This window comes from Excalfactoria chinensis, chromosome 1 (assembly GCF_039878825.1).
Source record: "Excalfactoria chinensis isolate bCotChi1 chromosome 1, bCotChi1.hap2, whole genome shotgun sequence".
Lineage (NCBI taxonomy): Eukaryota > Metazoa > Chordata > Aves > Galliformes > Phasianidae > Excalfactoria > Excalfactoria chinensis.
In genome coordinates, this window is record NC_092825.1 from 46242645 (window position 1) to 46265862 (window position 23218).

The window sequence follows — 23218 nt, forward strand, 5'->3', positions numbered from 1 at the left end:
CTTTGACGCTTGGAAATAAAAGTTTGTAACATGCTCCCTATTTGCTGCTTCATGCTTTTGCAGCTATGCTTCATAACGAGGGAGTCATTTGCTCAGTAATAATTGCACAGCAAACATCTTAGAGAAGTGTGGTATCTTTCCAACATTCACACTTGAATACAAAAGCTTCTCCCAACCTAATCAGGATGTGAGGACAGAGTTCTAAGTGCAAAGGTCTGTAGTGACATGGGAGAGCTCAGTAACAATCTGTACTGGGCAGTGACTGAAGCTTTTGTAGAATCACATGCAGAATGAATGCTTTTCATTGCTCTTCATACACACTTTTTTTCTTTTATAATATCAGATTCCCTTTTCACATCTTCATCTTCTGACATCCCAACCCCAACTACTGAAAAAGAGATGCAGTAATCTTACTGTTTGTTTGTGTAGTTTAGCCCACTCGAGGGCTCCCATGTATAGACCATCCAACTGTTCAATAATATAGCCAGCATGCCTCCAAAAGGGGTCATCCTTATTATTTCTGATTTGTTGTCTTGTCCATTGATCTTGTCTCCTGCAGAGGAACAAACAGGTTGGGGTTTTCTTGCTTTTGTTTTAGAATATAATTGATATTGCAGGGAAGGGACAAATGAAGGCCTGTATTACAACCCAGATATCAAAACTTTCCTAGTGTTTGGAGCCAAATCATGTTTTGGAAATTCAGAGGTTGAATCCTCTGGGTGCAAGTATTCAGATCCATGTAACGTACCCAACAGTTATTAGCATACACTGCTTCAGAGCTAAAGGAAGAGATGGATTCCATCTCTGTGTGGGACTCACCTATGTCAGATCTAGCATCCTTTCGTGGTCAGTAAAGACAAACAAGCATTTGACACGTAAGGTGAACAACTCCCTTTCAGAAGCCCACTTGAGGATAGAATATGTGGACCTTTGAAGTGCCCTCATTTCTCTCCCTTGGGAATAAGTGCAAGAAGGCTTTCTAGTGGCAGTGCTTAAACACCGCTGAAGAAGCACCACTGTTCTCCTCTGATGATAAGGAGGGAGGCCAAACACAATCATTCCCTGTGCTAAATCCAAGAAGTCACTAGCCAAAGTCACTAACCAAATAACCCAGGTTTACAGCATGAGACAACAGAAGCTGAACAGACCCGAGGACAAGAGCAATCAATACTATGTCCATTTCCCAGAGTTCCCTCTTTCACTGTGCACAAAGGGCTGCAGATAAGCCTGAGTTATCAGAATAAGCCAGGACCGGAGTATGACTTCTGGGCCTCTGTCTATCCACCTATCTGGTGTTATGTGCAGCCGGAAAAAAAGGGACTTCATCTGGCAAGGAAATAAACTCTTCCAGCAGTATATGGCTGACAAAATCACCCAAGTTTAGTTGTCTGAAAGTAAGAAGATGCAAGAACTACATCAAAGGAAATGGGAATATGATTATCAGTGCATTGTGGGAGGTACAAATGCTATTCTGAGTTACACAGGCAAAAAGACTTGGATATAGTACCTATCCTCATCTTTCTCTCCAAGAGGATACAATTATAGGAAGGCAGTGGTAAGACTTTTTTTCTGTTCTATTTACATACACCAAAAACAACAGACTTGATGTAAGCACAACAATAACAGAATTATTCAAGTATGTAACCCCTTGCAGCAAAAAAAAACAAAACAACCCACAACAAAGTGAAACGTAATTAGTCTGCAGGAGTGACATAATGGAAGAAAACATACGTCTAAGGAGATGTAAAGTGCTAATCACAGTTGAGTCTTCCAGTACCTAGTGTGGTTTTTCTCCCACTTCTGGTTTCCAAGCTGCATTATTATTTGAGCAGAATTACTTTTGATTTATACAGGACTTTCTTGATGAGAGGACAATTTACTTCAATGCTAGAATTTTAAAAAACCAAATCTGACCACAGAATGAAAGAACATACAGTGCTACAAAGAATAAGGTACCAGAAGACCACACTGTTCAGTGAAGCATTCAAAATGTCAGCTTATAGGAAAGGATTCTGACTAGAGTAAACTTTGGGATCGGCTGGCATTACCTACACCCAGTTGTGGTTAGGGCTTTAAATATTTCATTGAAAGAAATCATCTTCATTCCTGTTGAGAATTTTTTACTCCCCCCACACACAAATGCCACACAGTCAGAAGAAAAGTAAGCATGTATTTTCTTTAGGCTTTAAGAAAGAATGTTTATGAACTCAAAAGTCCGCTCACGCTCCAACTTCAAATCTTGATTATTGCTTTTTCTAATAACTAAATACATACGCCATGAAATTCTGAACTCCACTTCGAACCGTGGGATTTTTAATTAATTGTGGATACATGTTTGCAGCGTGGTCATACATATGCCTGAAAGAAAAAAACAAAAAGCAAAGTTACACTTTTCCATCTTCCCTCCCTCTTTCACACCACCCCACTTATCACCAAACTATGGCAGACAAGCACCACGGTCCACAAAGTCAGCTTTTTCGAATTATAGAAATGACTTCATATATTGAATCCATGTGAAACGGCAAAGTTAATACAAACGGATCGATGTAAATTTGAATCAGAATAAAAGACCTTGCTAATGCTTGCTCAAACAGCTCTACAATGGAAAAAGAAGCAAAAATGAGAAGCAAACTTTCAGATTCAGGAAATGTTTGTAGACCAGAACCACCTTGGAGGTTCCAGCACATAAAGCACAACAGAAATGGCTTATTAGAGAGCTGTTCTATTTGGAATCAAGAAAGCCTTCTGATCTCAAGAGAGATCAGAAGGATATTATTTGCTGATTTAATAGTGAGAATTTCAGCCTGATACTTATCAGAGTTTTCACTCACCATTAACCATGCTCATCCACATAACAAGCTAAGTATCTCAATTTTAAGGTGTAAGTTGATCTTGAGCATTCCCAAATAGCAGACTCATGCCAGCTCTAAACAAATTCTTTATGGAAAACAGAATTATCATAACGTGAGGGGTTTTTTGCTTGTTTGTTTGGGGGGAGAAAAGGGGTTACATTTGTTTTGCTGTTTTTTATAGATTGAGTTCAGTTAACTGTCTCATTCCTACTAACTAGGAGGAACAAAAGGTTATGGTTTTTTTTATGTTTGTTACTGTTTGTTTAGTTATTGAAGTGAAGCACTTTGCATTTCCAGACAAAATTAACCGCCAGAAAGAATTCAGGAGCCCATGAGTTAAAAGTCACACACAAGTTTCAGTCAAGTGAAGTTGCTCAATTCGTGCATCTGATCCTTGGAATCTTCTCATTCCATTAGTTTTTCTCCCATCAACATTTCTTCATATTGTGCAGATTGAACTAACACTTTCTCAGCCACTGAGACACACACACAAAAAGAAAAAGAAAAGAAAACATGTAGGGAGGAATATTTAGTTCTAAATAGAAGTCAACAGGAAATTATTTTGCTGAAGTCTGGAGTTGGTGGAACTACATCAGTCATCAGCAGAATTAGCTGCTATCGAAGTTCCAAGAGAAAACAGAACTAAGAAGCAGGCATTAGCCTCAAGGAAAGCACGTGCCAGCACAATATTCTCTGTACTAAAACTCATGAGGGCAACTCCCTCTGGAAGCTGTGCAGACAGGTACTCTTTTTCTCCAGTTTCTCTCAGAGCATAATTAGAGGACATAATTAGAGAATGCAGCCAGAGATGACTGAATGGTTTGTTGATAATTAGAGATACTGATCTACTGACCTTCTTTTTGTCCCTTGCCCCATTCTCAGCTGTTTCTGACTACACGACCCTGCTGTTTATGTCACTTCTGGTACCCTTCTGATCACTCAGTCTAATTGTTCTGCACACATTCCAGTAAAACACTAACTCAGCAAAAAAAATGTAAATTGCTTTTCTAGCTTTTATGACAGACAAGCGACAGAAGTGGTATGAGAAGGAAGCTTGAAGGGATTGAGTGCACCTTCAGTAAGTTTGCAGAAGACAACCAAGTTGGGAGGAAGTGTCAATCTACCTGAGGGCAGAAAGATCCTGCAGAGGGACCTGGACAGGCTGGATCTCTGGGCTGAGTCAATGGGATGAAGTTCAACAAGACCAAGAACCGGGTGCTGCACTTTAGTCACAACAACCCCATGCAGCACTACAGGCAGAGTGGCTGAAAAGCTGCACCAAGGAAAAGGATCTGGAGGTGTTAGCTGACAGCTGGCTGACCGTGAGGCAGCAGTTTGCCCAGGTAGCTAAGAAGGCCAAAGGCATCCTGGCTTGTATCAGAAATAGCGAAGCTAACAGGAGTAGAGAGGATGACCATCCCTCTGTACTAGGCTCTTTTGAGGCCACACCTTGAGTGCAGTTTTCATTTTGGGCAAGAAAGACACTGAAGCTCTGGAGCACATTCAGACAAGGCAATAAAGCCATGAAGGGTCTGGAGTACACATCTGATGGGGGGTAGCTGATGTAACTAGGACTGCCCAGTCTGAAGGAGACTCAGGGGAAACTTTATTGTTCTCTACAACAACCTGAAGGAAAGAGCTTGGTGAGTGTGTCTGGGTAGGTGCAAGTGACAGAGGTTGGATATGCAGAAGGAAGAGTTAGAATGAGAGAAGGAAGTACACAGCAGCCTTATACCATCTCACTTTTTATGGAACTCCAGCTGTAGCATCAATTTTAGTTCTAAAGTTACCTGTTCTCCTCCCAGACTACACACCCTAATTCCTACCCATTTCTTGAAGCAGACAAGTTAAAGAGCCAGATTAATATTCTGCATCCCTGCAGTCCCAACACATTAGGCAAATAAAAATCCCAAGCAATTTTAGTAAGGAAATCATAGCATAACATATGCCATACAAGTCTGATCCCTGATGGCACCAGAAAAGGGAAGGAAACAAATAGCAAAAGACAATCCATCTAGCCAACAGCATTTCAGGGACAAGAACCAGATTAAGAAGACAGAAACAATGAGGACACTGCTCTGACCATACCTGGGCCAGGATAGATGACCAGGCTTCTAGGCACAACCATGAGCTGTAACTCTCCTTCATTTGGAGCTCTCAAAAGTTACACAACACAAGGCAAATTTTACAGCAGTGGTGTAAAATCATCAGGCTGTGATGATTGATAGAGAGTGGGTTTGTTCGGAACCAGAGGAGTGAAAACAGCTTCTTTAATGGGCTTCCTTCTTGCATATTGTAAGAGGCCAGATGACTCCTGGGATAACTTATTTTTTTTATTATTAAAGCACAACGTTTTTGAGACTCTTTTCCCCTTAGATGCCTATTATTTGGGTTTGGTTTTTTTGGCATTTTTTATTCCCTTCTAACAAAGCTTCTATGTGCAAGGCCTGCAAGCTTTGTAAGAGAATTACCTTCTGAAGTAAACTGGATCATTACAACAACGTAAGGCTTTGCAGCTGTATCTAAGTCAAAAACAAGGCAATTACAAAGCTGGGACAAGAATTCAAAGTCCAAAAACAGCAAAGCAAAGCTATGCTTCTTCAAATTAGAGGGGAAGATGACAGGACTCAGGTTAGCTGAGGTTATATCAGAAAAGAGTACAATTAATGTTGCTTCAAATTTAAATACTGCTTTTAGGCAGCTGGCATGTCTCAGTTGGAACTGAGTAATAGTATGTGCTGAATGTCACTGATCTGGATGTGCTCTGCCATTGCTTGAGTAAAAGATGCCTCAGTAACATCTCTGTTTGTAATGGGGGAAGGGAATTCATATCCAAGAAAACCACAGCAAAAAACTTTAGACAATAGGGATGGATCTTACAGAAAGACCTGAGACTAGGGATAAGAACAAATGTCTGGCTCTCCAGACACAAGAATTAGATTTATCCTGCCCCTGACTATTTTCAAAATGGACAGTTGCTTTCTGAATCAGGTGCCTATTCTAGAAAGATGAATCATGCTCACTGGTGGATGGGTCTAGCTTAGCTATTGTTTTTATAGCACAGACCTACAAAACAAGAGCCGAGATGAATTCCTCCCCAGCAATTTGAGATCACACAGTCCGAGCATGTCTTTTATTTTGTTTTTTTAATCCATTTTTATTACATTCTCCTTGGGTTCCTAAGAAAGACAAAACATACACTTGAGAGAAATTTTGTCACTCTTATAGGCACACATAGCTGAGTCTAGAAACCTTCCTTCACACCCTAAGTGTAATGAAAGGACTGGGCTAGCTAAGAATTCCTGAAGGTCTCCAAATTGCAGCCACTGTCAAACTGCAGCTGACAGCTTCTGCAGGAACCTGTACTTCAACCTGGATTAGGCTTGCAATGTACCCTTCCTATTAATACAACACAATGAGATCAGAGTGCTTCCTGGTAGGACTTCAGGGTTCCCACAAAGATGCACCTTGGGTCATTTCTGCTTTGTGGAGTCATTGCCATAAATGAATGTGTGACAGATGAGACCCTGGAGTTAGTTGTCCAGACTAAGGAAACAATATACTACAGGACACCTCAATTAGCAAGCATACCTCACGTACTCACCTTGGAGGGCTGTACCAGAGCCACCCACAGCAGTGGTGCCAGTACAGGCAAGTGACATAAACCTCTTAACTCTGGTAGTGAAGCGGTTGTTGATACAATATAGCCTTCAACACTGTCGATACAATATAGCCTTCAACACTGTCAAACACTTTGTTACACATTTCCTTGCTCTAAGCAGGACAGAAAAGGCCTTTAAAGGGAAGGCTGAGCTGCGTGCAGCTACTGTGGACACAAATGTGTGCAAAAGCAGAACGACAGTGTTGAGAGACTCATTACCTTAAGAGAAGTAATGATCGTGCTAGAAAAAGCTTACCTAAAAGCTGGCTGCAAGGCTGCCTGATGGAATAAGGTTACAGTCTGAGAGATACCATTTCCCAGCTCCACTGTAAAAGACTTTTGTAACCACCCCAAGGAAAGAACATCTGCCTGCATGTCAGTTAGGATTCCATCACTTTCCAGGTAAGATAAAGAAGAAGGAGTGATGATGTGAGAACAAGCTTTTAACATGCATCCAGTTTTGCATCTTAACCCACTCTCACACTTACCTGTTTTAAAGTTCCCCAGTTCACTTAAAAGCCCAAGCCTCAAACACTACTTCTCTTCCTTGATGCAAACCCTCAAGCTCATTTCCACAGATTCTAAGACCTCTTTTCAGTATAATTTCTGCTTATCTACCTCTCTACAGTCATTGGTGGAGCTCAAAGCCCTGCAGTAAAGGTGGTTGAGGCTGGGAAACAGCGGTAGTAAGCATCAGGTCTGGAGAAAACAAAGGCTTTGAGCAAAGCACCAGATCTGGAGAAAGCAAAGGCCTTGAGCAGAGTAACCTATGAGCACCTTTGCTTCTGTGAACCTTCACTTAACATTGGTAGCCAAGAGGAAGGGGATGTGGAACACCACTCTTTCCCTAAATCTAAACACAGACTGAGATATTAGATAAATGCTTTGCAGGTGCCGTTTCACATTCAAACCATTTTTAAAGGAGATGGCATATATTTAAGTCTGTTTAAAAGGACAGCCAGGAAGACTTGCAGATCAACTATGAATGCAGAAGGGGTCAGGAAGTGGGTCGCTGCTCCTAGAACATTTACTACCATCTAATTAGGCTTAGCACAGATTGGGCCATGTATGTAGTATGACAAAACTTAAGCTTAACCGCTTAAAGATGAGTACACAAAGCCTTAGAGAAAAATCTATCGAGCAATATTCTCATGTAATGCTACAATTCCCCTACTAAATCCATATGTAGTTTATATAAACTAAGTAGTGCATAACTGTAACTTCTCATGCAAAATAATCTAAACAGCATATAACCAAATCTCTAGTGTACTTCATTCTCTTTCCTGCCTGGGTTAAATGCTGTGCACTTAGTACTCCAGGACTCCTTTTTTCTTTCCATCAGAAGTGTTTTCTTAATTGACTAACACTATTTAACTGCGTTTCCTTTATACTGTAGAAGTCTTGTTCAGAGACCTAGTTGTCCCCCCCATTGGAGGGACGTTACTAGAGAGTCATATTAACATCGGATACGATCAGAGAACTATCCACAAAATCTTAACTGATCTTAAAATGTCTTACTATTCATTACACTAATATCTTGTCCAAAAGTCATACCACACATTTGTTTTTCAGAAAAGCCTACCATGCTGACCTGTTAAATACAATAATGGATAACTGTTTTAGAGTTGTGAAAGCAAGGTTGGTGAAGCCAGCATCTGTCACAAGCATCTCCCAGCTAATCCCCAGGCACACATCAGAACTTGGGAATATTTCTCTTACCGTGACTAAGATCATAGAGGAAAAATCAAGTTTGTTCAACAAGTCATGTGTCATGTGCTTAATATTGTTACATCTCAGCTATATCCCATCAATTCTGTCTTCCTGCTTTGTCCTCCTTCTCTTCTAAATTAAAAAGCTATTCTGGATTCATTGAATTTGTAACAGGCACAAAACACCAACTGTTCACACAGATCTACACTGTGGAAGAGATTCAGTCCTTTATTTTTTCTCCACAGGGCTTTCACTGACCCTTCTAGACAGACATCAGTCTGCCTATTGGTATATTAGCATTTTTTACTTTGCCCAAGTGAGACCAAGCTTCCTAAATTGTGAAGTTCCAGTACCTGTTTCTCCAGTAGATTTCTTTACAGTGTTTGCTGAAAAACATCCTTAAGGAAGCCCTGCAGCCTTTGTCTCTCCCTGCCTGATCACTGTCTCATCTGTTCGTCAGTCACCTACCTGTATGCTGGAGAAATGACCTTTCTGCTGCCTCTTTTGTAATTACTTACAACATAGTGCTTACACATTTCATTATACATGTGCTGTGACTATATTATTTAACCAGTAATAGAGATGCAGTACTCATCAATCTCATTGACACGTCAAGAGAGCCTGCAGGATGAAGAGAGGATGTAGAGCAGAAACCATAACTGTGGTGAAGATGCTTTACTTCATACTTGCTGCTAATTAAAAAAACAGCACACAACCACAAAATGTATGGTAAGTTTAAACTGATAGGATTTAAGGGAAAGGACAAAAATGAACAAAAAACTCACTAGCACAGAAATCCACTGGAAACGTCCTAAGTCGAGAAGCTTCCTGAGGTACTTACGGAGCTGTGAGATAGCCTTCCAAAAATCCAGCTGCATACATGATATCTTCATTGCTTAAGGTCTGATGGCCGTAGCCTGCTTTGATCTCCAAAACTCCCCAACCTGTTGTCTGTACACTGTTGTTGTAGAAGCCATAGGCATCTCCTCTCCTGTCCAGTATATTCTTGACCTGAAGTATTTTTTGAGCTTTATTCCAGTACAAAGTTGCATAGCGCATTTCTGTAGCCAAGAAGAAAGAAAGCAATGAAAACAAAAACATGAGGGAAATTAGTGATGCAACACATCTGAAAAGCAACAAGCAATATAAGAACATCCTTTTACTTCAACATTGCTGACTCTTAAGAGGACCAGGAAGGTCAGAGAACTAGTTATAACACACACCAACCCAGATCTCCAGAGTCCCTAGCAAGCTGCTGTTAAACATCAGAGTGGAATGGGTTGGTGTACCACCTCTTCAGGAGTCTCTCACACAGTATTTGTAGACTGAGAACTAATGAAGTTGCTGCTGCAAAGTAAGACTACAACAAGGAAAGCATGTGTAGGTATTTCCTATCCAGTTGTGGATTGCTGAGGCAATTTTAAAGTTTCCTTAGTAGCTTTCCAACAGGTTTGATTCCATTATGGAGACCAACACTAACGTTACCATCCTGAGGAGCAGTATGAGAACCAAGTAGAGTTTTACAAGGACAGCAGTTTACAGATAAATATTCTCATGTTACTTTTTCAGAAATCATCAACAGCTCTTTTGGTATAAAGTTCCAACCAGCTGAGTCTTGGCCAAAAAAAGAAATCATAAAAATATTTCCTTATCTGGCCCAGAAGAAAAACTACACAAATCTTATCGAAAGCACCTTTAAAAACGTCTTGCCTTATCCATTGCAAATGCTGATAGCTACCGCTGACCCAGTTTTCTATCTGAAGACTCAAACAGCAGCAAAAGTTGGTTTTGCTCTTTTTTTTCCCCCTCCAAACTTCCTGGGCAGCTAACTTTGGAGGTGCTATCACCCAACCTGCACAGCTCAGCAGATCACAGCCTGAAAGATCAAAGCACCAAACACACATGCAATACATTTTAAGGCACACAGCATCTATCACACAACTAGAATAGAATGGGCTCCAAGCACTAAAAGATCAGGAAAGGTGGATGAGGAGGGCAAAAGTCTGCTTCAGAGTTCTGCCTGGAATTCTGTCTGTGGAACATTATTAATTAATTTGCGTTTTAATCCTGTTGCACTGAAGGAGGAAGAGCAAGATAATGAGATTTCAGAAAAACCTCCGACAGTTCAGCCTTCCCCAAAATCAGACCTGATTACATCGGAGCAACACAAGTGAAAAGACTTGAGGAGCAGAGCAACAGACTGAGAATGTCAGAGTTTCTACAACTATTTTAAGGGATGAGCTCATAAAAACAACAGGGAAACTGTTTTTATTCTTCTGATCACCGCTCCCAACCTATAGCAACAAATTGCAATTTGGTTACTACGCCTCACAGCAAATTCATTTTGTGTATCGTGCCCACAATACCTGCAGAACAGAGAGCTAGAAGCAATTCCAGATGATTTTACACAAAATATTTAGTGAATTTACTGAATATAAGAAAAAAAGCAATACAGTGCCAGCACAATGCCTAATGCTCTCCAAAAAGCTTTAAGTAAAATGTCTGTGATTAAGTAGCTCATCTGACTTAAATTTAAGTGCACCCAGTTCACTCAGTACTCTTCATTAGGAAGCTGTTTTTATGAAGAGCCATGAAGTGGCTGAACAAAAAGCGAAACAGGTTTCCAAGAACCAAGTAAGTTCTTTCTCCAACTAATCACTTTTGGACATAGCAGTTAATCAGCTTCTTTAAGACATTTTCCATCTGTTTTACTAGACTGCTGAATACTCAGTCTCATACCCAGGATTTCAGCAAGAAGAGCAAAAAGTGTTCCTTACTAAGAAAGCTTGGAAGGAGATTTCTGGAACTCATCCGGTCCAATGCACTTGCTTATACAAGGTCACACTCCAAACTAGCTGCCCAGGCCCACAGGCTTCTGCATGTCCCAAAGGAGAAGACACCAGTCTGCCTGAAGCCCCCAGTACAAGATGCAGAGCTCTTGGAACAAGTCCAGAGGCCCACTAAGACTATCAGAGGTTCACCTCTCCTATTAGGAAAAGTTGAGGGAACTGGGCTTATTTAGCTTAGAGAAAAGAAGACTCAGCGGGGACCTCAATGTGGCCTTCCAATACTTGAAGAGAGTGTTTAAACAGGAGGGGGAACATCTGTTTACGAAAGTGGATAGTGACAGGACAAGGGGGAATGGTTTTAAACTGAGACAGGGGAGGTTTAGGTTAGAGATTAGGAGGAAGTTTTTCACACAGAGGGTGGTGACGCACTGGAACAGGTTGCCAAAGGAGGCTGTGGATGCCCCATCCCTGGAGGCATGCAAGGCCATGTTGGAAGTGGCTCTGGGCAGCCTGGTCTGGTGGTTGATGACCCTGCAGATAGCAGGGGGGTTGAAACTAGATGATCATTGTGGTCCTTTTCAACCCAGGCCATTCTATGATTCACTATCTCACTGGGCAACCTGTGCCAATGCTTCAGCACCTGTAAAGAAGAGAAGTTCTTCCTGGTGTTCAGAGGGAACCTCCAGCGTTCCAGTTTGTGCTCACTGCCTCTTGTTCTGGCCCTGGACACCATTGAAAATAGCCTGATTTGTCCTCTTTGCACCCTCAATTTAGATATCTATAGACATTACTGAGATCCTCCTTCAGAGTTCTCTAGGCTGAACAGTCCCAGCTCACGTGGCCTCTTCTCACAGGAGAGGAGCTCCAGTCCTTTCGTTATCCTCATGGCCCTTCAACGGATTCTGTACACCCTTCTGGATGCAGTATATCCAGGTCTCTCCTGGACTGGGAGGCCCAGAACTGGACACAGTACTTAAGGTACATCCTCTGCAGTGCAAAGTAGAAGGGAAGGATCACATTCCTCAACCTGAAGGCAATATTTGCCAAATGCCCAGGTTACTTTTAACCTTCTTTGCAGGACTTTGCACTTCCTTTTGTTGAAGCTCATCAGGTTCTTGCCAGATCATTTCCACATTTTGCTAAGATCCCTAGGGATGAAGAAAATCCCTCTGGTGTGTCAATCACCCCTGCTGGTTTTATATCATCAGGAAATTTGTTGAGGGTAGTGTGTCTCAGCATTAATGAAGACACTGAACAGTACTGAACCCAGTACTGAACCTGCAGTACATGGCCTCCAGCTATAGATTTGTACCACCGAGTACTATGTCAGACTTCATAATGTACCAGATACATGCAAATGGGGAAGTGCAAACCAGAACATCGTTTTAGTACTGAAGAAAATCTTCCCCTCCTCCCATTCTATGAAAAGGAGATTCTATGTGAACTAATTTAGAGATTAAGTTACTTCAGGGACTGGGCACACAATGTTTATAAACATGCTTTTCATCTGCCAGGTACTGATGCTATTTAAAGGACTGAGACATGACAGACCTTGGATACCTCTTCAAGCAGCCATAATCTCAGTTTTCCTTTTTCACCCTGCCTCAAGTATCACTAAAAGATAATTAATTGCTGCTTTAGTTTAAGGGTAAACATGGGAATCTCTCAGACTGAAAAGAAAAAAAAAAAAAAAAAAAAAAAAAAAAAAAAATCTATGAAAAGCAGTGCAGGCTAATGAGGCTTATCAGTACAGACTGCCAAAGACCATTCATAGAACTAAAGCTCACAAAAGCAAAGGGAATGGGGAAAGCTGGGTCATGAACAGGCTGAACAGAGACAGACACACGCCCTGAACACACATAATCAAATGTGGCAGGCTGTGTTTCTTTGTTTCACTCCCTGTCAGAGCATGAAGATACAGAACTGTTTTCAAAAGAAGTCAGAATGAACTTTTAAATTATCCTTGAGTTTGCCCTGCTCTTAACTTTTCACTATAAAAGCTTAATTGGAGTAAATCAGAACTGGAAGAGAAGTGAAAGCATGAAGCTGCAGGATGCAATGAAGCTGCAGAGGCCTTTAGGGGAACAGCACTGAGCCATGTGCCATAGATGTGGTTTAACAACAATGCTGGAAGTCAGCATTTCCCATTCCTGATTTCTGAGGTTTTTTGGCAGTTCATATACTCATTATCTGATGTCAGCTCATTCATTTTTATAACAGTTTCCGCAACTCTAATAGGTCTGATCTAGTGTGTCAAAATACCCTCAGATTAAATGTTATGCCTACTTCAAGAAACAGGTATTTATGCATAATCATACAGTTAACTGTTATAATTTACAAGATAAGGCTTTATGTTGCTGAAGGTAGATCTAAAATCACACCTTATAAATTGGTGTGCACTTAAGTTTACACTTTCCCATAATTGAAGCACTTCCTATCACTGTCACAATTGTTACTTATTCATCTAAACAAGCAGTTCTACCTTTAGCAAGAAAACCATCCAGAACCAAAACATACAAACAGAATACAGATACCTAAGAACAAACTGTTCAGAATTCCAAACAATCCCTTACGTGTCCTTTAACACCATGAACCTCTCCGTAGTATAATGCCAGCATTTTTATTTTGGGCGGATGATGCAGAGATCTTAATATATCCTATCCCAGCAGTTGTGTTGGTAATGCCTTACATACGAATCAAGTGTGATGTCTCCATTAATCTAGAAATCATCCTTTCATCACAGAACTCACTGTGTAGCAGAGAACACTGCTAAATGTTAACTTACTTCTTCTCTCAGGGCTCTGAAGAGCAGAAATGACTGTGATAACTTATGGCAATTCCTTATCAGTACTGCTTAGTAGGGGTAACCCAAGAAAAAAGCAGAAGCAGATACTATTTACTGCAACAAACGACTCGGCGTCCCCAGGAGAATGGCAGGTCAATGGAGCCAGAACTGTCTGTGTAGCATCAGCAACACACAGCTCCAACACAGCTGCCAATGCACTGCAAGATTGGGGACAGAAGTGCAGAACTGCAATGACAGAACAAGTATGTAAATAAGTAAATGTTCCTTCTCTTGTCTGCAGGCTGCAGGGACTGGGAAGAACCTTTCCTGAAGTTGCCTGTTCTTACAGACATATTGATGCTATTGCCAAATAAAAATCCAGAAACAGGAATACAGTTGGCAGAGAACTGGGATTTCTTCACCATGTGAGAAGTAGCTGCCTTTTGCCAAGATCATACCCTGGAAAATGAAGATATTTCAGCTGTAGATCAGAAACAATGGTACCTAGCAGTAACGTGCAGGGAAAGGACAGGGTGGATAGACAGAAAATGAATAATCCAGCAAGACGACCCAAGAGCATCTAACATGTGCTATTCAATAGCTATCTCTTATATTTATTAAATACATTAAAAATACAGAAATAGCACCCGACACACCTTGAGAGCAGCTTTTTCTTATGCTTTGTTTTTAAAACATACATACATCTGGACAGCTTACTAGACTTCTGACTGCAGAAGTTAACAGAACTCCCTCTTCCCTGCAAGTGAAACAGCTACAAGGTTTGGGGGTCAGAGTTAACATTACTATTTGTCCTTAGTTTAAGTACTCACAAGCAATAGAGACAGCACTGGGAATATTTTCAACCATTTCATGCATTTCAGGTTACATCTGACTAAATTAAGTCAGAGTAGGAAAACCACTGGATTCCTCAGCTGTTTTTAATCTCTATTTTACATGCTTATTTTTATTTCCGGCTCTTGAAAGATGAGGAATTTTTTTTGGTGGAGGTCTTACAATGTAGTTATTAGATCCCACCCATTCACTTTCCTTTTCCTGTTTCACTGAAAACGATTCTTGCACAACCTGGAGCCATTAAAATAAAGCAGAGTTTCACATCTCCCCTTTATTAGTACAGCCCGCCCTACAACTGATGTTCAGTCAGTTGTTCATTCCATGTGTCAGAAGAATCTGATACGTAATTCCATGTAAGAAGCATCTGATATTTCAGTTCAATTTTGTAATTTGAAACAACTTGCCCTATTTTCCCAATGAAATTTTAGAACCAGCCTCCTAACTGTTCAGAAAGGTTGCACCCCCCTGAAGAACAAGTGAGGTTTCACACTACAGTTATGACCAGAATTCATTACAAAATGAACATTAAGTACTACAGGCTTTCTCTAGAGATTAGCTTAAACCACAAAGGCACTTAACATGAAAGCTAGTCATTTTCAATCGACGAATGAAATGCATTCTTGTTCTTCTTGAACAGAAGTTACTTGTGTTTTCTATTCTACCAGCCTTAATTAATCCTATCTCCTTATACATTTTAAGTAATTTTTCAATTTGCCTTCAACAAGCCTATCATTATTTGAAGCCTAATCCCCTGATTTCTGCTCACTGGAGAGAGAGGCAATACTGAAATGTGTGAACTGTGATTTAGGAGTTTCAATTTTGTATGGTTTTCATGTTCACAAGGATGCTTGTGAATGTGATACTTGCCAAAACTGCACATCCCCAGCGTACATCATCCACAGAGGAAACAAAAGCAGTTGTTTCTCAAGTAGCTTCGTTAATTTTAGTCCCTAATTTTCAGTGATTTTTACCAGAGAACGTTCTCCAGAAACACTTTCCAGATTGCACAATGAAGAATCCTCAAGGAGTTCATGATACTAATGAACAATGAACAAAGGTAGAGAAAACAAAACAAAACAACCAGAAAATTCACAATGTTGAAAGCTAAATTTGTTCTATTAAATAGCCCAAAGGCACTTCCATACATTGCTTAATAGTCTCTCCTATTTGCCTATTTCAATTATGATGTGAGGAATCAGTAAAGTATTAGCTTAAACTACTTTATACCCTGAATTTCCTTTCACTTCTTTCCGCATGCTCCATGCTTGATTCTTCCTTAAGTCCTGCTAATGCAGTAATGAAAGTTTTTGCCGATTCATAGAATCATAGAACAGTTTAGGTCAGAAAGGACCTCAAAGCCCACGCAGTCCCACCCCGTGCCATGGGCAGGGCTGCCACCCACGAGCTCAGGCTTCCCAGGGCTCCATCCAAACTAGCCTTCAACCTCCGGGGTCATAGCTTCCCTGGGCAGCCTGTGCCAGCACCTCACCACTGTCTGGGCAAAGAATTTCCTCCTCTCATGGCTTAAAACTGTCCCCTCATGCCCTATCCCTATTTGCCCATGTAAAATGTCAGTCCTCCTGCTTATAAGCTCCCTTCAAGTACTGGAATGCCTCAGTGAGGTCTCCCCACAGCCTTCTCTTCTCCATGCTGAACAAGCCCAGCTCCCTCGGCCTGTCTCCATAGGAAAGGTGCTCCAGCCCTCTGAGCATCTTCATGACCTCCTCTGGACCCACTCCAACAGCTCCACATCCTTCTTGGGCAGTACTCCAGCTGGGCCTCACAAGGGCAGAGCAGATGGGGACAATCCCCTCTCTCTCCCTGCTGGCACTCCTCTTTTGATGCAGCCCAGGGCACTGTTGGCCTTCCAGGCCACCAGCACACACTCCTGACTCGCGTCCAGCTTTTCACCCATCAGGACCCCCAATTCCTTCTCTGCACGGCTACCCCTGATGAGTCCTGCCAGTTTGTATATGTGCCTAGGCCTACCCTGGCCCAAGTGCGATACATCCATTCTCATCTTCATTAGGTTCAACATTAAGGTTTGAAAAAAAACAGGTCTCCAAGATGAGATAGGGCTGTCCACCAAATGAGATGCTCGTAACAACGTAGACATGTTAAAACAGTTGTCACATGAACTTTCCCTTGTTCTGTAAGCAATTAATTAGTGAACCAGGAACCTCCTAAAAGATTTCATATAATGAACGAACGGTTTAGGTCAGAAGCGACCTCAAAGCCCACCCACTCCTACCCCGTGCTGTGGGCAGGGCTGCCACCCCCAAGCTCCAGCTGCCCAGGGCCCCATCCAACCTGTCCTTGAACTTCCAGGGATGGGGCACCCACAGCTCTCTGGGCAGCTGTGCCAGCGCCTCACCGCCTCCTGAGCAACGCATTTATCGCCGCAGCCGCTCCCCGGGCGTCACAACCGCCCCTTACCCCGGCACAAGGCGCAGCGCCTGTTCGGTAGCCGGGCCGGGACAGCGCCCCCGGCCGCCAGGCAGCTCCGCAGTACCCCGACCGCCCCGACACGAAGGCTCCGGGGCGAGACCCCGCCGCCGTCCCGAGAGCCGCCCGCCTCACCTGCTCGGCCCCCCGCCACCGCCCATACGAGGACGAGCCCCCAGCAGCAGCACAGCGGGCCGCTGCCGAGCCGGGCCATGCTGCTCGCTCCCCCGCGTCTCCTCTGGGCACCAGGAGGCGGCGGGACTTTAAGAAGTTCCCTCACTCAGGGCAGGTCTCGCCGCTGCCCCCGCCTCCTCCGGCGCCCGCCCCGACGCCCCCGTGCTGGGGGTGGCCCCACCGGGACAAGGGTAACCCCAGCAGCTCGGCGTCCTTTCCCCTCCCGGGAAGCGGCGGTTGCTTATCGGCCCACTCTGCCCCCTCCCAAGTCGCTTCGTGGTGGCCCCGGGGCTCGCGGGCGCCGCAGGGGCTCCTCTCGTCCAGCCGCCTCGAGGGCTTGGCCCCTACGCTGCTCTCCGGGCCCGGCTGTCTCGCAGCCCTCTGGAGGAGATGGTGGAAGGTGTCGTGCTGAGACCCGGCTGTGTTTTAGGGCGCAGAATTTGTTTTCAGAACCCCCAGAGCCGAGCTGGCAGATGGGGTTCACTGCTGGGCAAGCTCAGGCCTCCTCTCAACGCTGACTAGCCTCGAGAGGCACAACACCACGGTGGGACAGCCCAGACCTGACTCTGCCAGCCCCCCAGGCTGACCGACCTCCAGGGGTTGCCAGAGAACACTCCAGGAAAGCAGCAAGAGTTAACATCGTGTCTTATCAAACCACGTCTTTAGCAAAGTGGACGGACCACGTCTTTTACAAAGTGGACGGGCATCTTTCAGCCCTGTTAAGGCAAATCACTGTGCATTTCCCTGCAGAAAAAGAATGAGAGAGAGCACTTTCCTTAGGGCTTACAACTATGGCCATTCCCTGTGGGTGCCCCATCCCTGGAGGTTCAAGGCCAGGTTGGTTGGGGCCCTGGGCAGCCTGAGCTGGGGGGTAGCAGCCCTGCCCATGGCACAAGGTGGGACTGGGTGAGTTTTAAGGTCACCTCCAACCCAAACCATTCTGTGGTTTGGTGACAGTTTTCTGACGGCAGAAGGCTCTTTAATCCAACATTTAATAACAAAATGCAGTGATAAGATATCGAATCCAAGACAGATTCAAATCAAAAAGAAGGTGAATTTTTTTTATCAGTAGTTGTGATGTATGGGTGACAGACATACACAGGAACAGAACCACGCAGAAAACAAACATGCCAGAAAAGTCAATCCATTAATTCTTGAAGTTCCTAATTATCTGCACAGAATTACATGACATTTATGATCTGTAGAGTGCAGGAAAGAGAAACCAGAACACCAGACAGTGTCTAAATGAACTATCCCAATGTCAGCTGATATTTGCTGAATAGTTCATATCTCAGGAGCATCACTGATGGAACCCGTGTAGACTTACAAAGAGCAGAACAACTCCGCTTAAGGAAGCAGGAGTCCAACACTTGTCCCTGCAGTATAGCTGCATTTGCTGAGTGGATCAGATACAGCAACCAGAATAGACCTATAGTGCCAAGTATCACCTCACCAAGGAATGTAGACATAGAGACGAAGCTTCTTGATTGGCATCTTGGGCCAGGAAATAGCAGGCATGCTGGCTTTATGTTTTTCTACTGTACTGATATTCTTTTCAGTGCATACCAGTTTTAGAATACCATTCATTTTTTTTCAGTCCTCATCCGAGTGAGATGTTCCATTAGGGCACAGACAGGAAAGGTAGTGGCATGTTCTTAGTGCCAGCCCAGCTTAAAGACTGCTAACACAGAATCTGAAACTGGTAGCTGTTGGTTACAGGCTGTCTGCTATTTCTGTCTATAATGTACTCCTGTCTATAGAAATTTACATTCATCAAGCAACATTAGAAGCCTTACAGCATAACCTGATTTAATTTTATAGCTTGTATATATTTACACGTTGCTTGTTCTATTGAGTTTCATTTTGGGCGCGGGGCTTTTTGTGAGTTTGCAAAAAGCAAACTGAGGTTGACAAAGACAAAACGTAGGCAACTCACTCTTTTTAAGACTGTTTACTTGGATAGAATTGCTGTTCAAAACCATAAAAGAATGGTTTGGGGGAAAATCATATACCGAAATGTACAGTTTGAATACTGACCAGTATTTGACACCTGATGAAAGAAGTAGCTCTGCTTTGAAAGCCATCAATGCACAAAAACCTTTTGCAAAAATTCTGCTCGCTACTTGTTATCTCTTCATGGGAATGTTGATTTTCTTCGATGCACGTCCCCTGTTCTTTGGCTGCATTTAAAATGTGAGTGTTAATAAATGCCGCGTAGCAGTTCACGAGTGAGTCATCTCAGTAAAATGTGAGTTCTGCCTCGTGGTGAAACTTCATCCAAAAGTTGAACCGAAACTTCCAGAGATTTGAAAAACATGGAGAAGTTTTTTCTCTTCATTTCTGTTGCACTTCTGGTTTGGGGTCACAAACAGAGGCGGAGGAAAGATAGGAAAGGGTCTGCTAAGCGAGATTTGCTGTTTGATTTTTCAGAATTAAGACATTCAGATAAGCTTTATAAACCATACAGATTCTGGAATTATCTCCCAAGGTGAATAATGGAAGTGCTATCTCCTTAAGAAAAACATCTTGGCTAAACAAAATGTGGGAGGCAGAGGGGAAAACTGCAGGAAAAAAAAAAAAAAAACAAAAAACACAAAAGCACCAAAAGGGCAAATATCCAGGACTTACACAGTATGTTTAATGTTATTTTCAAATATCTTACAGCAAAGCTTTCTTAAAATAAAAACTACAAATTAAATACAACGTTTGAAAATCATGAGGAATTAAGGCTATGCTGTGAATATTTCAGAAGTGAATTATTGAACAGGCTATCACCTTTAAAAAACAAACCAGAACAGGTAAGGTATCCTCAGGTCTTATTTCTCTCAAATCAGGTTGCACGTCTCCTGATGAAACCATCTAACAATTTGGACATGACAGAGAAGAGAGGTTTGATGTACTGCTAGCAGGTTGAGTGGTAGCAAGGTTGCCTTGAAAGGTATTTTCTTTCTCTTCCAGCTGAGAACATAAGCCTCCAGCCTTTATATGAAGTACTCCTGGGAGTTGCTGTAGCTTTGTAAGTCATGCTAGACATCCAGTCTTAAAGATATGTAGCAGAATTATCTGTGCTGGCCAGCTGCAAGTATTCCAGGGTGCCTGTTCTGTAGCTTGCTACCCGTTTAATCTCTGTGGTCCTGAACCCTTCGGTTTCTCTTTTCTGAAGAATTTTGGTTATCATCTCTGCTATGTCATCTTTTAACTGCTGCTGATTCTCCCTGAAAGCAACAGAATGAAAAAAAGGTCACGGGCTGGCATGCTTTTTGTGATCCCTAGATCTCCAGTGTTCTTTGAACATTGCTGTCCCACACTGAGATGGACATCATTGACACACTACTGAGATAAAGGTTTTAGATCCAGGTTTTGGATTTGGGAATATAACTGAGGAATTACATGCAATTTTCCTATACAGCACTGATTACCATCTTGACAGAGATTTGTAGAAGCGTCATCACCTGAAATAAAATTAGCATTATTTGCATGAAAAAGAAAACATCAATTAAATGCGCTCCCAATTAAAGCGGATTCTATTTCTCAGCACCATTATTTGTACCAGTACTCCCACTAATCAACTTCGGGTGGTCTTCAGTAACAGAACTACTACCTTTTTACTGGAGTACCCTTTATATGAGAATTTTAAGGAGCAGTTCTGTCAGACAGAGTCTAAAACTAGGAAGTGAAAACCAAAACATCACTGAGGACAGCGATCCAGCTCAAGAGGTATTTTCAATAGTTGAATTTCAGAACAGCTGCCAATTCAAGCATTCTCATACTCTCAACTGATCATTTTAATTCAGAAAAGGAGGTCTGAGATTTCAAAGAGATGTACCGTATAAACAGGTCTGTTGGTTTTTCTCGCTCAGCACAGTGACAAACACTTGTATTTGCCATTAAATAAAACTAAGGTTATGAGATTCTGTAGCAGATTAAAATCATGATCATTTCTATTTTGCAAATGTCATGAAATAAAAACTTCATCTTTCTCCCAGTCATCTCTTTTCTTTTAGGTAGATAGGAATAAATGGGCAGGAAACAAGGTTATGTACTTATGCCTTTCACCATAATAGATCCCAGTGTATTCAGCAAAGTATGGTTTGCAATATAACTGCTTCAGGTTGTACTGAACACTGTTATTTCAAAGCAGATAGCAGCAAATCCCTGTTTGGTGAAGTGACTGTACACAAGAATAGAAAAGTGGAGAAATTCCATGTTCTAGTGAGTTAACAGGAACAAATGGAGTACTCCCATGCCAAATACAGATGCAATGAAGACAGTCATCCTAACTTCAGTTCTGCACTATTTCTCAAAAACAATATTCCCACTATTATTATATTTTATTTAGTATTAATGCATATTACAGCTCAGTTCCAATACATCAGCCTCTTCTTTTTCTCTTGTTAAATATACTATGCTCTTATATGCTGAAAAGTAAGAATTTGTTCAAATTAGAGATATATATATATTAGAGATTTATATATATATAAACATATATATATATATATTAGAGATTTGCACATTTGAGTTGCAGCTATCCTGTAGCAGTAGTGTGTAGTGTGGCACGCAGGTACAATTAGGGTTAAATTTTTGGAGAATTGTCCTTGTTTCAGATGGGACAAAGTTATTTTCTTCATTGTGTCTGCTATGACATTGTGGTTTGGCTTTGGGGAAAAAAACAGTATTGATAACGGACTGACATTTTAGTTGTTGCTGTGCAGTGCCACACAGAGCCAAGGACATTCCAGTTTTTCAGCTTCTCACACTGCCCTGCCAGCAGGGGAATGAAGAGGTACAAGGAGCTGGGAGGGGGCAGAACCTGGACAGCTGCCCTAAACTGACCAAAGGGATATCCCATACTATATAGCCTCATGTGAAAACTTTGGGACTGTGGGAAGTAAGCCACGAGGGCAATCGCTGCTCAGGGTATTGGTCAGCAAGCAGTGAGTAATTGCATTGTGTATCACTTGTGTACATATATTTACAAAACAAATGATGTCATATTATAGGGAATATTAATATTTTTAATTTGTATGTCTATCTCCTGCATTTATCACATCAGCAAGTTGCCCTACAAGTCTTATTTCCCTTCCAATGAAATGAACCCGTTAAGCACCCAAACAGCCTGCAGCACGTGCATAGTCCCAAGCCTAATACTGTCATGAATATTTACATGCTTATATCCTCAAGCTCCAAAGAAGAACAGTTAAGTCTAAAGTTCAAAGACTGTGAATTTCTCTTTCCTTTCCATGTATAAAAAGCAGCTTACACTGAAGGAGGTGTCGGGAGATTATATTCCTTGTCTTCAATACCCGTCAACCAGTAGGTAATCTCAGTTCCTCTGCCCTAAATAGGCAAGACAAAGAAGAGAAAGCACAATTTAGAGATTAGATTGCAATTTCCTGTAGTTCATTTACTTAAATAATTCTATATTGCACACTGCTGTGTTTGCCTTTGCTTGCAGCAAAGGATAAAAAATCAGATGTGGAAAGAAAAATGAGGGGTGAAATGCAGCTGAACATTCACTTGTTCTATGACCTGAAACCATGGGAGAGATGAGCTGTGCTACCTGCTGTCAGCTCCCAAGTACAGACATCAGTGCCAAGTTACACAGACCAAAACAGATATGTAGGTAGACAGTCAGGTATCAGAGCAAGAGCAAATTAACAATAGATTCAGCTTCTCTTCCATCAGCTCAATTTGCCATTACCATTACTCTGTAACTTTCAGTCATATGTTTCATTTATTCCCTTCATCTTTATGTTATTTTAATTTTTCACTTGGGCAGCTTTTCATTGCCTTCACTGATGTGACAGAAGTGTCTTCAACAACTTGAGCTTATGGTACTGATTGTTCTGTGACCCTTGTTCCGTAGCTGTTAATTAAGCTGCAGGTACTCTAAGCTATGTAATGCTTTTATACTATTTCGTTTCTCTGTGCATGTGCATGGTAAAGGTTA

The 23218-nt window shown here is 42.0% G+C and overlaps 2 protein-coding genes across 2 annotated transcripts in view; both read right to left on the reverse strand.

Moving 5' to 3' along the window:
• The window catches only part of PLBD1 (phospholipase B domain containing 1), a 35758-nt gene extending 18364 nt beyond the window's left edge, over positions 1 to 17394 (reverse strand). Inside the window, exons 1-4 of the mRNA XM_072332594.1 lie at positions 17230 to 17394; positions 9065 to 9284; positions 2275 to 2358; positions 415 to 553 (exon numbers count right to left, since the gene is read on the reverse strand). Of these exons, the coding sequence (XP_072188695.1) occupies positions 415 to 553; positions 2275 to 2358; positions 9065 to 9284; positions 17230 to 17308 (522 nt within the window). The 5' untranslated portion in view covers positions 17309 to 17394. The remainder of the gene's footprint in view (positions 1 to 414; positions 554 to 2274; positions 2359 to 9064; positions 9285 to 17229) is intronic.
• Positions 17395 to 20308: 2914 nt separating this feature from the next.
• Positions 20309 to 23218, reverse strand: part of GUCY2C (guanylate cyclase 2C) — a 42853-nt gene continuing 39943 nt past the window's right edge. Inside the window, exons 26-27 of the mRNA XM_072349832.1 lie at positions 22529 to 22605; positions 20309 to 20483 (exon numbers count right to left, since the gene is read on the reverse strand). Of these exons, the coding sequence (XP_072205933.1) occupies positions 20309 to 20483; positions 22529 to 22605 (252 nt within the window). The remainder of the gene's footprint in view (positions 20484 to 22528; positions 22606 to 23218) is intronic.